This window comes from Alligator sinensis, unplaced genomic scaffold, assembly GCF_000455745.1.
Source record: "Alligator sinensis unplaced genomic scaffold, ASM45574v1 scaffold1970_1, whole genome shotgun sequence".
NCBI lineage: Eukaryota > Metazoa > Chordata > Crocodylia > Alligatoridae > Alligator > Alligator sinensis.
The window spans coordinates 144,952-157,074 of NW_005843362.1; the positions used below are offsets into that span (position 1 = coordinate 144,952).

At 64.6% G+C, this 12,123-nt stretch overlaps 1 protein-coding gene and 1 pseudogene across 3 annotated transcripts in view; both read left to right on the plus strand.

The window, feature by feature from the left end:
* Positions 1-9,331, plus strand: part of TAF1C (TATA-box binding protein associated factor, RNA polymerase I subunit C) — a 10,575-nt gene extending 1,244 nt beyond the window's left edge. The window contains exons 2-15 of one of the 3 annotated variants that reach the window (XM_025194989.1): positions 1,512-1,596; positions 1,955-2,061; positions 2,549-2,644; positions 3,908-4,001; positions 4,172-4,242; positions 4,352-4,599; positions 4,820-4,948; positions 5,216-5,333; positions 5,508-5,579; positions 6,014-6,149; positions 6,403-6,531; positions 6,886-7,063; positions 7,307-7,444; positions 7,698-9,328. In XM_025194989.1, coding sequence (XP_025050774.1) covers positions 4,229-4,242; positions 4,352-4,599; positions 4,820-4,948; positions 5,216-5,333; positions 5,508-5,579; positions 6,014-6,149; positions 6,403-6,531; positions 6,886-7,063; positions 7,307-7,444; positions 7,698-9,046 — 2,511 coding nt within the window. In that variant the 5' untranslated portion in view covers positions 1,512-1,596; positions 1,955-2,061; positions 2,549-2,644; positions 3,908-4,001; positions 4,172-4,228 and the 3' untranslated portion in view covers positions 9,047-9,328. Of the gene's footprint in view, positions 1-1,511; positions 1,597-1,954; positions 2,062-2,548; positions 2,645-3,907; positions 4,002-4,171; positions 4,243-4,351; positions 4,600-4,819; positions 4,949-5,215; positions 5,334-5,507; positions 5,580-6,013; positions 6,150-6,402; positions 6,532-6,885; positions 7,064-7,306; positions 7,445-7,697 lie in introns of all 3 variants that reach the window. The other 2 variants (XM_014527206.2, XM_025194990.1) reach the window with 2 other exon arrangements.
* Positions 9,332-11,337: 2,006 nt separating this feature from the next.
* The window catches only part of LOC102388239, a 26,114-nt pseudogene continuing 25,328 nt past the window's right edge, over positions 11,338-12,123 (plus strand).

Below are 12,123 nucleotides of genomic sequence, written 5' to 3' on the forward strand. Positions count from 1 at the left end.
GCCCGGGCCCGGGCCCGCCAGTGCAGACCAGTCGGACCGGAGGAAATCTTTCCTGCCCAGTGGGGCTGGGGCAAGGCCGCCGCCACCTGCACGCAGCGCCCTGGTGGCAGGAAAGCCCCGACGTGGGTCCCGGCAGGAGGGCAGTTCCCTTCCCGCGGAGCCTGGGGCGGCCGCATCCCTGCTCTGCCCTGCACCCTGGGCCCCGCCCGGCTCGCGACCCCTTCCTCTTGTCCCAGCCGCTCTGCACTGCAGGGTTCTCACCTTTGCCATTATCCCCCCTCCTCTTCCTTCTTAACCTGGGGTTTCCTCGCTTCTGCCCCTGTACCTTCTCACTGACCTCCTGTCACACGTTCAGCTTCTTTCCTTCCTTGGAGATCTCCCAACAGCAGCGACTCCCTGTGCCCAAAGACGTGTGCTTGTGCCCGAAAGCTTGCAGAGAGCTCTTTTTCCCAGCTACTCAGTTGATGGTGTAATAAAAGATAACACATCACCCAAAAAAGCTTGCCCGCCAGCTCCTCTAGTCTCCCTTCCTCTCCTGTCTGGCTGCGAGCATTGCTTCGTTCTCCTACTGCTGAGCACAGCCCCGCACTGAGTGTGCGTCCCCTGCCCTGGGCTGCAGCCCTCGGCCCGTGATGTCCCAGCAACTGGTGTGTGGCAGCCCCATCGGCTCTTGTGCCCCCCGGCGCTGTGGGCATTGCTGCTCCCAGCTCACTCGCGACCAGTGGCTGCCCAACCCCTGCGTGGGCACCTCCAGTGCTGGAGCAGCCGCAGCCTCCCTGGGCACCTGTTCCCCCGCTCTGACTAGAAAGAAGTTTTATCTGAGATCCAGTCTAAATTTACTTTGCTGCAATTTCAAGCCAAGAGAGAAGCTGCTTTCCCTCTCCTGTGAGGCAGCTCTTCAGGTGTTTGCAGGCTGCTCTCATGTCCCCTCTGAAGCAGCTTTTATGCAAGCTGAACATGCCCAGCTCCTTCAGCCTCTCTTAGGACTTGCCTTCCAAGCCCTTGAGCATTGTTTCTGCCTCTGGCCCCTCTCTCACTTCTCCACTTCCCTTTTAAAACATGGAGCCCAGCACTGCAGCCGTTATCCAGAGGAGGCCTGACCAGTGCCGAGCAGAGAAGCACCATCCCCTCCTGTGTCTTGCACTTAATACGCGTGACACAGCCCAAATCACAGTGCTCTTTTGTGCAGCTGCACCATGCTGCAGGCTCATATCGAGTCTGATCTATCGAGTCCCCCCCGCCAATCCTCCTTGGCACTGCCGTCCAGCCAGGAGTCACCCAGTTTGTCATTGTGCTTGTGATGATTCCTCCCGAGGGGCAGCCCCTTGCATCGTTAGTGTTGACCTTAAGTGGGGAGGGAGTGCAGGCCTAATGGAGGGCCCTGACCCAGTTGGGGAGTGGGGTTGCAGCCCAGGGCAGCGTGATGGGCTGGGGACAGCTGGGGACCAGGGTAGAGGTGCCCCCTGCAGTGGGCAGGGAGCTGCGCTGATCCATCTGTCCTGCCCTTACAGGGGTTCGTGCCGCTTCACAGCGAGAAAGGCGAGAGCTGGGAACCTGCTGATGCAGTTGCGGTGCCGCTTCTGCCTCCTAACGCTGGTGAGAGCTCAGATCCTGCCTCGACCCCCAGGCCAGCAGAGCCAGAGATTGCTAGAGCACAAGGCCCTGACTGGCAGGGTCCTCCTGGCCTTCATCCCCTCCAGCAGCAGGAACTAGCTCCTGACCTGTGGGCTCCCCTGGGCAGTCCATCCCCGGGTACTGCCAGGGCCTGGGGGGTGCACGTGCCCATCCCTCCACCCACAATTGCTGGAGGTTCCTTGAGCAGCGCTACATGGCTCCCTCCCCTCCCTGTTCCCTGGGGGCTTGCACTGCGCTGACAGCCTGGCCTGGTGTCCCGTCCCCTGTCGTGTCCTCCGTCCGTGTCCTTCTCTCTCCCCCCCCTGCTTCTCACCCGCAGGCTTCAGGGTCCTGGCCGTGACCCCCCACGACATTCTCTACCCGGGGCGGGTTCGGAGGAAGCTCCAGGCAGGCAGGACTGAAGCCGCCCTTGACTTCACCAGGCAGGTGAGTCCTTGCAGGCTGGCTGCTGTACCCAGCACCCCAGGTAGCCCACCACATGGCCCATTCCCTGGCAGGGGGGTCTTTGGGAAAGCAGCGAGTCTCAGCGCTCCTGTGGGCCCAGCCCAAAAGCCCCAAAAGGCAGAGGGCCACTGAGCCCCAAAAGGCAGAGGGCCACTGAGCTCACTGCCCTCCTTGGGGAAAGGCGCTGGGGTGGAAGGGGAGCAGGGCTGCCCTGGGCAGGAGAGGGTGTCAGAGGGTCCAAGCAGACCCACGCACCCACATGGGGATCCAGGATGGCCATGCTCTGCCCACCAGGCTCTGCGCAGTGTCTCCCTGCAACGAGCTTTGGGAGGAGGGGGCAGGGGGCTTCAGCTGGGGCTGAGGCCACGAAGACACTACATGTGCCCAGCTGCCTGCTGGGGATGCCCCAGACTCCTGCATGCTAGCCAGACCCTGCTTGTCCCCCCTGACCCTGTGCCCCTCCCCGCAGCTGGCGCACTTCTTCCTGGACCACCCTGAGGACGCGTTCGGGGCCATGGGCCAGCTACTGCAGGAGAATTTCCATCTGGGGGAGGCACGGCTGCGGGTGAGTGATGGTCCCTGCCCATCCCCAGGGACAGCTGCACGCCTGGCTTGGGCCAGGGGGTAGGGGCAGCCCACATCTTGCTGCCCCTGCTTCCCTGAGCCCCTGGCTCCAAGACCCCTGGCAGCCTGCTCTCCCCAGCTGTGACTAACCAGAACCCAGCCGGGGCCTTGCTGTGCGGGTGCTGTGCATTCCCCCACCTCATAGATTCATAGACACGAGGGCTGGAAGGGACCTCGGAAGATCATCGAGTCCAGCCCCCTGCCCCAGGGGCAGGAAGTCAGCAGGGGTCATAGGATCCCAGCAAGATAAATGTCCAAATTTCTCTTGAAGGCGTTCAAAGTAGGTGCTCGAACCACCCCCGGTGACAGTCTATTCCAGACCTTGGGGGCTCGGACAGTAAAGAAATTCTTCCTTATGTCCAGCCTAAAACAGTCATGAAGGAGTTTGTGACTGTTTGACCTTGTCATCCCTTAGGGGTGCTCTGGTGAACAGACGTTCTTCCAGATCCTGGTGAGCACCCCTCATAAACCTATAGGCAGCCACCAGATCACTCCTGAGCCTGTGCTTTTCCAGGCTGAAGAGTCCCATGGCTCTCAGCCTCTCACTATAAGGTCTGTTTTCCTAACCTCTGATCATGTGCTGGACTCTCTCAAGCTTTTCCACATCCTTTTTGAATTGTGGAGCCCAAAACTGGACGCAGTACTCCAGCTGCGGCCTCACCAAGGCTGAGTACAAGGGGAGAATGATTTCCTGGGATTGGCTCGAAAAGCATCTATGGATGCAAGCCAGTGTTTTGGGCGCTTTACTACGTGGAGCATCACATTGAAGGCTCATATTCATCCTGTGGTCAATCATGACCCCCAAGTCCCTTTTGCCTGTAGTGCTAACCAGCGTAGCACTGCTGAGCCTGTAAGGATGCTGCAGGTTTTTCTTCCCAAGGTGGAGAACCTTGCACTTTTCAGTGTTAAACACCATCAGGTTCTCGTCTGCCCATTTCATGAGCCTGTCAAGGTCAGCCTGGATCACCCTCCTGTCCTCAGGTGTGGATGCTTTACCCCAAAGTTTGGTGTCATCAGCTAACTAGGCCAGTCCACTTGCGATACCAATGTCCACATCATTAATGATGTTGAATAGTGTTGGCCCAAGGACAGAGCCTTGAGGGACCCCACTGGTCACAGTGCACCACGATGATTAACTTCCGTCAGCTGCCACCCTCTAGGTCCAACCTCACCCCTGTCCTGTCCCATTTCTGCCCCCATCCAGAACAAGGGGACAGATGGACATGGACCAGGGGTGCTGAGGCTGCTCCGTCTGCTGGGCAGTGCATGGTGGCCTGGCACTGTCCTGCATTTCACTGGTATTGTGGGGAGTGGGGCTGGAGGGGGAGAATCATGGGGAACCCCCCTTGCCCTCCCCTCCTTCAGCCTCCTGGCATGAGAACATGCTGCCTGCACACACACGTGCCCCTCCTGGTCAGGTATTGTGGCTCTGTCCTGACCCCGGCCCATCCGTCCCCTTTCCCCTCAGGGCAAGGCATGTGAGAACGTGGTCCCGCTGTCGGCCCTGCTGCGGGAGCTCAGCCACATGGACGCCAGGCGGTGAGTGTGTGGCATCCCCCCAGATCAATCCCCCAAGCCCATGTGGCTCCGTGCATTGGGCCTGCCCCCCACCTGCCCATGGTGGTCCCTGACCTGTCCCCTCCTGTAGCGGGTGCCGCCAGCTGTGGGTCAGCTCCCGGCTGCGCGGCTTCTGCCACCTGAGCCAGGCTTGGCTGTGGGAGCTGCCGCTAGGGATGCTGGGCGAGCGGCTGCATGAGGAGCTGGCGCTGCAGTGGGACCAGCTGCTCTTCGACGATGCCCCGACTGGGGGTGCGCTGGCCTGGCTGCCCACTGGGGGCATAGGCGCGTCCCGCGGCTGCTTGCTGCACCCAGCTGGCCCTGCCATGGATCAGCTCTGTATCCTTTTGCAGCTGGGGGGGTCTGCTTGGCTTGTGGGGGAGATGCTGGGGGGCCAGGGCTGGACGCTGCTGTGTCGCTGTTACCCCCTGGGAGGGATCCAGCTGAGCCCCTGTGGTGGGAGGTGTGTGGGGCGGGCAGGTGTGATAGCTAGACCGCCAGGCGGTTGTAGTCCTGGTCCCATCAGACTGTGCCGTGGCACTTAACCAGTGCATCGCAGGCTTCCAGGACGTGGTGCTGGCGCCAGGGGAGGACGGCGCCCTGCGTCCCTGCGCCCAGGGCAGCCCTGCCCAGTTTAAGCTCAGCGGCCGGGTGCGCCAGGTGTCTGCCACGCAGGTGGATGGGGCAGGTGAGCAGAGCCAGGGATTTCGCCTCTCCCTGCCCTCAGGGCAGCAGCCAGCCCTGCTTCCTTGGGCAGGGTAGGGCCCCACACCCCAGTTAGGGGAGCAGGGAGCCCCAGGCTGACAGCCTCCTGGAGCAGGGGCTGAGGGGCAGGGACCCCCATGAGGGCTGAGCCCGAGTCACTGCTCCGTGGTACTGTCTTCCCGTGGGCCAACCTGGTTGTGATCCCTTTCCCCCTCCATGAGCTAAACCGGCGTGCCTCCTGTGCCCGCAGCCTTTGTGGGTGTCCGCTCGGACTACCACTGTGGGGCCTGGAGGCTGCAGCCTGGCGCCGTGCCCACTCCGCTGCAGGTCGTCCGCACCACCTCGCCAGCCTCCTGCCTCACTGCCAGGTAAGTGTTGCCCATGCTGGGGGGAACCATGAGACCAGTGGCAGCTGCAAGCCCTGGGGCAACAGGGCCTGTAGCTGGGGCAGGTCTGTCTGTCCCTCTGTGCCTCCGCTGCAGGCAGGCTCCAGGTCTGCTCTGCTTCGGCTCCAGGCCCCGCTGACACTGCCCTTCCCACAGCCCCCACCTGCCCGGGGAGCTGTCCCTGTGCACCCACAGCGGGGCTGTCTACCTGTGGAGCGTCGAGACCGGGTGAGCATGGCTGCAGGCACTGGCAAAGGCTGCCTGGGGCCTCCCTGCCCCAGCCAGGTTTGGGGATGAGCGGGGCGGGCAGCACAGGCTGCTGGGGTCCCTGGGCTGCCGGGAGGGGGAGGGGGAGGGGGAGGTGGCCGTGGTGTGGCAGGAGGAGGAGGTAGGGGCAGTTCTGAGCCTTCAGAAGGTGCTGGGAGCTGCAGGGCCCCAGAGCTGGGTGGGGTGCGCAGCAGCATCTTCCCCCATTCCCGCACTGGGGTCAGGCCATGGCCACAGCAGCATCTAGCCCGTCCCAGGGCCTGTGGCCAGGCAGTGACAGCCATGACCTGAGCCAGGCCCATACACAGCAACGGCCATATCCCAGGTCCTGCTGCCCCCCGGGATCCTCGGCTTGGGTGCTGACACCCATCTCTGGGCGTCCTTGGCCTCCCCAGGCTGCAGCGCCTCTGCCAGGAGCCGGAGACCATGTTCTTCCGTGACGCATCGCCGTGGCGCTGGAGCGAGTTCACAGCCCACCCGCGGGTGCTGAGCTACGCTGACCGCACTGGCGTGCAGTGCCTCGACGTGCGGGTGAGTTGGGGCCAGGGGCTGTGCCCTGGCATCTGGGCTCACATGCCACAGGCAAGACCCTATGCCCGCCAGGAGGGTACAGGGTGTGGGAGTGCCTGAGGTGGGGGAGCCGGGCCCCGGGGCTGCCCCGGGCAGGCTGGGCCCTTCCCTCGGGCCTCTCAGCTCCCCCAGTGGGTGTCCGGGGCCCTTCCAGTGGGGTAGGGGGCATCTCCCTCCCCCAGCCCGGCTGACAGGTCCTGGTCTCTGGCTGCAGGCCCCCACTCAGGCCCGGCGAGATCTCTTCAAGGTGGGCGCAGAAGCCGGGTGTCAGCGTGGAGAACGCGTGGTGCTGCCCCTGTACCTGGGCCAGGCCCACCCTGCCCAGCACCTCATCGCCACACAGGTGAGAGGTGGGGGGTGTCCAGCAGGGAGGGCTTCAGGCTAGGGTGGGTACAGGGCAGCAGCTTGTGTCTGTGGTGAGGGGCTGTGACCCCTGGAGCTCAGGGGGCCACTGGCTGCTTGGGGCCTGCAGCCTCATGCCTGGCTGCAGGGCTGGCCGGGGCCTCTGTTGCAGATGTGTGTGCCGTGGCCCAGGTGCTCGGGGGCCTGGCTGCGGGGCTGGCACAGCAGGGAGACTGCAGTGCCCTGAGGCCTGTGCCACGGCTGCAGGTGGGTGGGCCGGGCCCGGCGCACAGCCGGGCCCCGAGGGGTGGGGCCCTGGGCAACACTGTCTCGGCCTGCTCTGTCATCCCCCCAGTTCTCGGTGTACGTGGTGGACGAGCGCTTCCCCCTGGTGCCGGCGCTGCGCTGGGAGCACATGATGACGGTCCCCCCCATCTTTGCACACGTGATGCCGGGCAGTCCCCGGGGCAGGAGCCACAAGGTGCTGCTGGGCGCCCAGCGCACCCAGGAGCTGCTGCTGCTGCAGTGCACAGGTCGGGGGCACGAGGGGCATTGGGGCTGGGCTGGGACACGTGGGGGTAGCTGCTCTGCAGCAAATGGCTAGAGCCACTCTGAGGCTGCTCCTAGCACCTGGGGTAGGGGGAGGTCACAGTGCATGGGGGCCTTCTCCCCTTGGTCCCATCTCCTTGCCCAGGACTGGCCTGCTCAGCATCCCCGTGGCCAGGTGGGGCTTGGGAATGCAGCCCCGTTGCTTCATGGCGCTCCTCTCTCTGCAGGCAGCAGCACATCAGCCTGTCAGCTTGTGGGGGCCCCACGGAGGCTGCACACCATTGCTGATGGCTTGCAGTACCTGCCCACCACGACACCCCACCAGCTGGACTGGCTGCACCAGAGGCTGGGCATGCCCGCTGCAGGTAGGTGCCAGGCCAGGCTTCCTGTGGCTCCTCTGCACAATGGTGCCCAGGACGGCGCCAGGGGGCGGTGGGGAAGCTGGCCGCCTGTGTGCAGGGAGGCACCACTGGCAGACAGGATGGGACAGGCCCCTTGCTGGGCTCTGCCACGGACCCACGTGGCAGTGGTGCGGGGCGCTGGGCCGGTGCCCAGGGAAATATCCCCGGGTCCTGCCACTTGCCCCTGCCTGCCTGGCTCACAACCAACTCTCTCCAGGGGTGACCGCCACCCTGGGGCGCTGCGGGCCGTTGGAGTCCATGCTGGTTTTCCAGCTGTCGGAGGCCGGGGACCTCTTCTACCAGACGCTGCTGCACTCGCAGCCAGCAGACAGCTCGCCGGAGAGGGGCCATGCAGATGAGCCCTCCACATCCCCATCCCTGCAGACCCCTGCCCAGGCAGTGCAACACTTGCCAGGAGCAGGCACTTCCTGCGGTTCGGGCACAGAGGGCGAGGAGGAGGAGAGGATGGAGACCTTCCACCTGTCTGGCTTGGAGGTGCTTGTGAACGAGGACTCGGAGGATGAGGGCAGTGGCAGTGCCGGGCAGCCCGCAGATCCCGGGGCCCAGGGGCAAGGCCGAGCCAGCCCCAACCAGACCCCTGCCCCCAGCCCTGCCATTGCTGCCCAGTACCGCCGCTGGCTGGCAACACTGTCCCATGCCTGGAAGCACCTGGCGGAGCCGGCCAAGCCACGGGTGCCCCTCACCCTGAGCCAGAGGCGGCTCTTCACCCGCAGGGAGCTGGGCCAGCCGCCCGGGGACAGGGTGCTGCACCAGCAGGCTCGCCGGCAGCTGCGCCGCGCCATGCGGGAGCGTGGTCTGGTTGTGGGCTGTGCCCTGGGCCCGGAGCCCCCACCGCCGCCTGTGCCCTGCCCCCTGGAGCCACAGGCCTGGCCCGATGACCTGAGCGAGCGGCTCACGGCCTCCTGGGTGGGGGGCTGGAGCAACTGGTGGGAGGAGCAGCAGGGCAGGAGCCAGGCACGGCAGGCACGGGAGCGGGCGCTGCGGGAGCAGAGACGGCGCCGGAAGCGAGCGCGGGGCCTCTGCAGCCTGTCGGGCAGTTTCAGCTCCTCCCTCACTTGCCAGTCTGACCTGTCCGACTTCAGTGATGTCTCAGCCTGGTCTGTGGGCAGCCGGGCCCCCACGCCTGTCCCAGCCAGCCCCCAGCATAGCCTTGCGCCCTCCCTGTCAGGGCAGGATGCTCCTGCAGAGCCCTGGCCAGGCTCCCCGCTGGCCTGCAGCACCCAGCTCTCCCAGGAGCCTGGGGGCAGCCAGGACCCAGGGGCCCCCTCCCAGCTGCTGTCATCCCAGATGCTGCGCTTGCGTGGGGTCCCCAGGGAGCGCAGGAAGACCCTCCGCGACTACCTCTCCATCTTCACTGAGTCCCCCGTGGAGACGCCACCTGAGGTGCCCAGCAGCCAGGCTTCCAGGCTGGGGGGAGATCACCGGGTCCCCCTCTCCCAGAGCCAGGCCTCCAGCCTGGGGGTGGAGCAGCACGTCCCCCTCTCCCAGAGCCAGGCCTCCACGGGTTCCCAGGCCAAGCGCAAGCGTGCCCGCATGGGCTTCTGAGCAGGCCTGGCGGGGGGAGGCGGGCGGGTGGGTTCCTGGGGTAGCTGCTCCTGTGCTGCAGTCAATAAACTGGGAGAGTTGGCTCCTGTGTGGTCTCTTTGTGGGTCAGGGGGCCTTTCCTTGCAATATCCAGGTTCCAACCATTGGATATCGTCATGCTCTAGTTAGCCAAATGAGCAATCCCCTTGCTACTTCCAGCATGCCTGCCCCATTATAGGGCATGTCCATGTCTACACGTGGCAGCCGCATGCTCAGCTGGGGCTGGACCTCCACCCAAGCTGGATTGGCTTGCCCGGTGTCCCCTGCACCTGCCCCAGGAAGGACACTGCCTACCTGGGCTGTGTAGTGGGGCTGCTGGCCCTACTCTGCATGTGGTGCAGCTGGGCCTGGGCTGTGCAAGGGGATGGGGAATGTGTTGGGGCACAGGGCTGGTCAGGGTAGAGACCCCAAGGCTGCACCTTGTAGCACCTGGGAGGCAGCACAGGCTCCCGTGCCCTGGGGCTGGGGTTAAGGTGGGCACCAATGTGCGCACAGGCACCTGGTGTGCACACGTGCTGCATGGCCTGTCTCCTGGTCCTGAGGACCATGCTGGGCTCACACCTGGACGCCACCATCCACCCCCAGTGCATTATTTGCTGCCGTGCCATGAACTGCACCTTGGGCTCTGCAGACTGGGACTGTGCAGCCCTGGACCATGCAGGACCAGGCTGCAGCTGTGTCGTCAGGACCCCGTGGGAGCTGGGACACAGGTAAGGTGCAGCCCCAGTGCCTGTCAGGGTGACCCTGGTCCCTGCCCTTTACACACAATTCAGATACCACCAATTTACCCTGGTTTGTGGGTGACCGGGTGAGTCCTGATCTCTTTTTACAGTGCCTCCGAGTACATTACATGCAACTCTGGCAAAACCGTGCCCGGTGCGTGTGGCCCCGTGGATCTGGTGCTGGCACCTTCAGACTGCCGTTGTGCTCTGGGCTGGTCTGAAGGCCTTGAGACTCTTTCAGGCCGTGGTTCTGCTCGGTCCTGTCTAGCGTGGCTGGACGTGTTCGTTGCTGGCCCAGGCGCTGTGGTCACTCGGGAAGGTCTGGGGCCTCTTGCTCCAGCCCGCACTGGAGCTCGGCCCAGGCTGTTGGCAACAGGCATAGACTGGGCTTCTGCGCTGCGTGCTGGGTGCGTGTCTGCAGGCTCGGGCAGGTGCTGTATCACGCCCCCCGCCAGGATGGTGTGTGGGGGGGGGGGGGGGTGCGGAAAGAAGAAGCACTCCTTGCAGGGGCAATCGTGCATCTGGGAGCTGCTGGCCAGGCCAAGGGTTCCCAGGGGTGGGACAGGGCCTGACCTGGCCAGGCTGGGGTTCCTGGGGCCCTGCCTGGGCCCGGGGCATGTTGCAAAGCCCTGTGGCACGTGGTGCCTGTGGCCAGGCGGGGCTAGGCCTGGCTGCACCTTGGCTGCCCGTGGGGGCTGTTGTGGCCTGGGCAGGCGCGTATGCGAGTTGCAGCAGGCGCTGCCCTGGGCCTGCGAGGCACAGATGGCCCCGTGCAGCAGGGCCAAGGCAGGGTGGGCCCAGGGCGGCGTGGCACTGAACAGGGTCCATGGCAGGGCGAGTGGGAAAAGGCCTACGACAGAGTCACACTGGTTTCTCTTCGGGACACGGAGGCGAAAGGGCATCCTGTGATCTTCACTGGCTGGATAAAGGTGCTGTACACGGATGTGAGCAGCGAGGTGCTGGTCAGCAGGCTCTTGAGCGCACGCATTGCAGTAGAGTTGGGGGTCTGCCAGGGCTGCCCGCTCTCCCCGCTCCGGTGCATCTGTGCCGTTGAACTGCTGGCCCAACGCATTAGACAGGACCCCGGGATGCCCGGAGTCCAGATCCCCAGAGGAAGCAGGGAAGAGACCAAGGTCCCGGCCTACATGGGTGACCTGAACATCCTGTGCCAAAATAAGTGTTCAGTCCAAAGAGCCCTGTGGCGCACACAGGTCTATGAAGCGGCAGCAGGGGCCTGGCCGTAGGTGAGGTCGGGGACCTGGAGTCCCTGGGGGTCTCGGGCCCCTGTGAGGGGATCAAGATCCTCGGGGTGGAGTTTGACCCCAAGCTGAGCGGAAGGAAGGCCTGGGAGAAGGAGGCCAAGGTGAAGCAGAGGTTAAGTCTGTGGCACATGCACCAGCTCTCCATGGGGGGGGGCACGTGGCACTCATGAAGGCAGTGTTGCTACGGGTGTACTGGTCTTCCCCCCTCCACGGCGTATCGCCCACAGAGTCCAGAGAGCTGTGTGCGCGCGTATTCTGGGGATCCAGGATGGAGAAGGTGGCAAGGAAGAGCCTGTACAGGAATAAGCAGACTGGGGGCAGGGGGCTGCCAGACATCCACCTGTTCCTGCAGGTACGGTACACGAGCCAGATCCGCAAGCTGGCAACTGGGCCATCACCCAAAACAGCCTGTCTCATCAAGTGTTTTGCAGGTCACCTCCTGAGACACCAACCAACCAACCGGAACTTACGCTGGATGCTGTGTATATATGCACACAGCAGGAAAAAGATATATATATTAAAAGGCAGGGTGAGGAGATGCTAAGCACCTCAGTGCTGCCTGCAGGGCCTTCTCCCATGCACCACCCCTGTCTTGCACGGGGGCCTGGCCATGGGCCATGGGCATACTCCGTGTAGGCCGGGGCAGGGGCAGGCAGCGTCCTCCCTTGGCCCCCACCTCCCTGCACCAGCCCAAGGGCGGGGCCCTGCCCCTGCACCCCGCCCCGTGCACCGAGCTCCTCCTTGGGCTCCAGGTGACGCCCGGACACGGGGCGGCGCTGCCTTCCCAGTGCCGCTGCCCAGGCACAGCCAGTGCGAAGCCGGGGCAGAGCCAGCCGGAGCAGGAGCCGGAGCCGGAGCAGGTGCAGTCCAGGAGGCCAGAGACAGGTGGGCAGCTGGGGCCCTGAAGCCTCTGCCCGGCACTGGCCGAGCCCTGTGCCGTGTGCCCAGAGCACAGCCACAGGCCGGTTTGGTCCCCGCTGTGCCCGTGGTTCCTGATTGGGAGCAGGGGTCGTGCCCATGCGGCCTGGCAGGGGGCCGAGCCAGGGGGGGCACG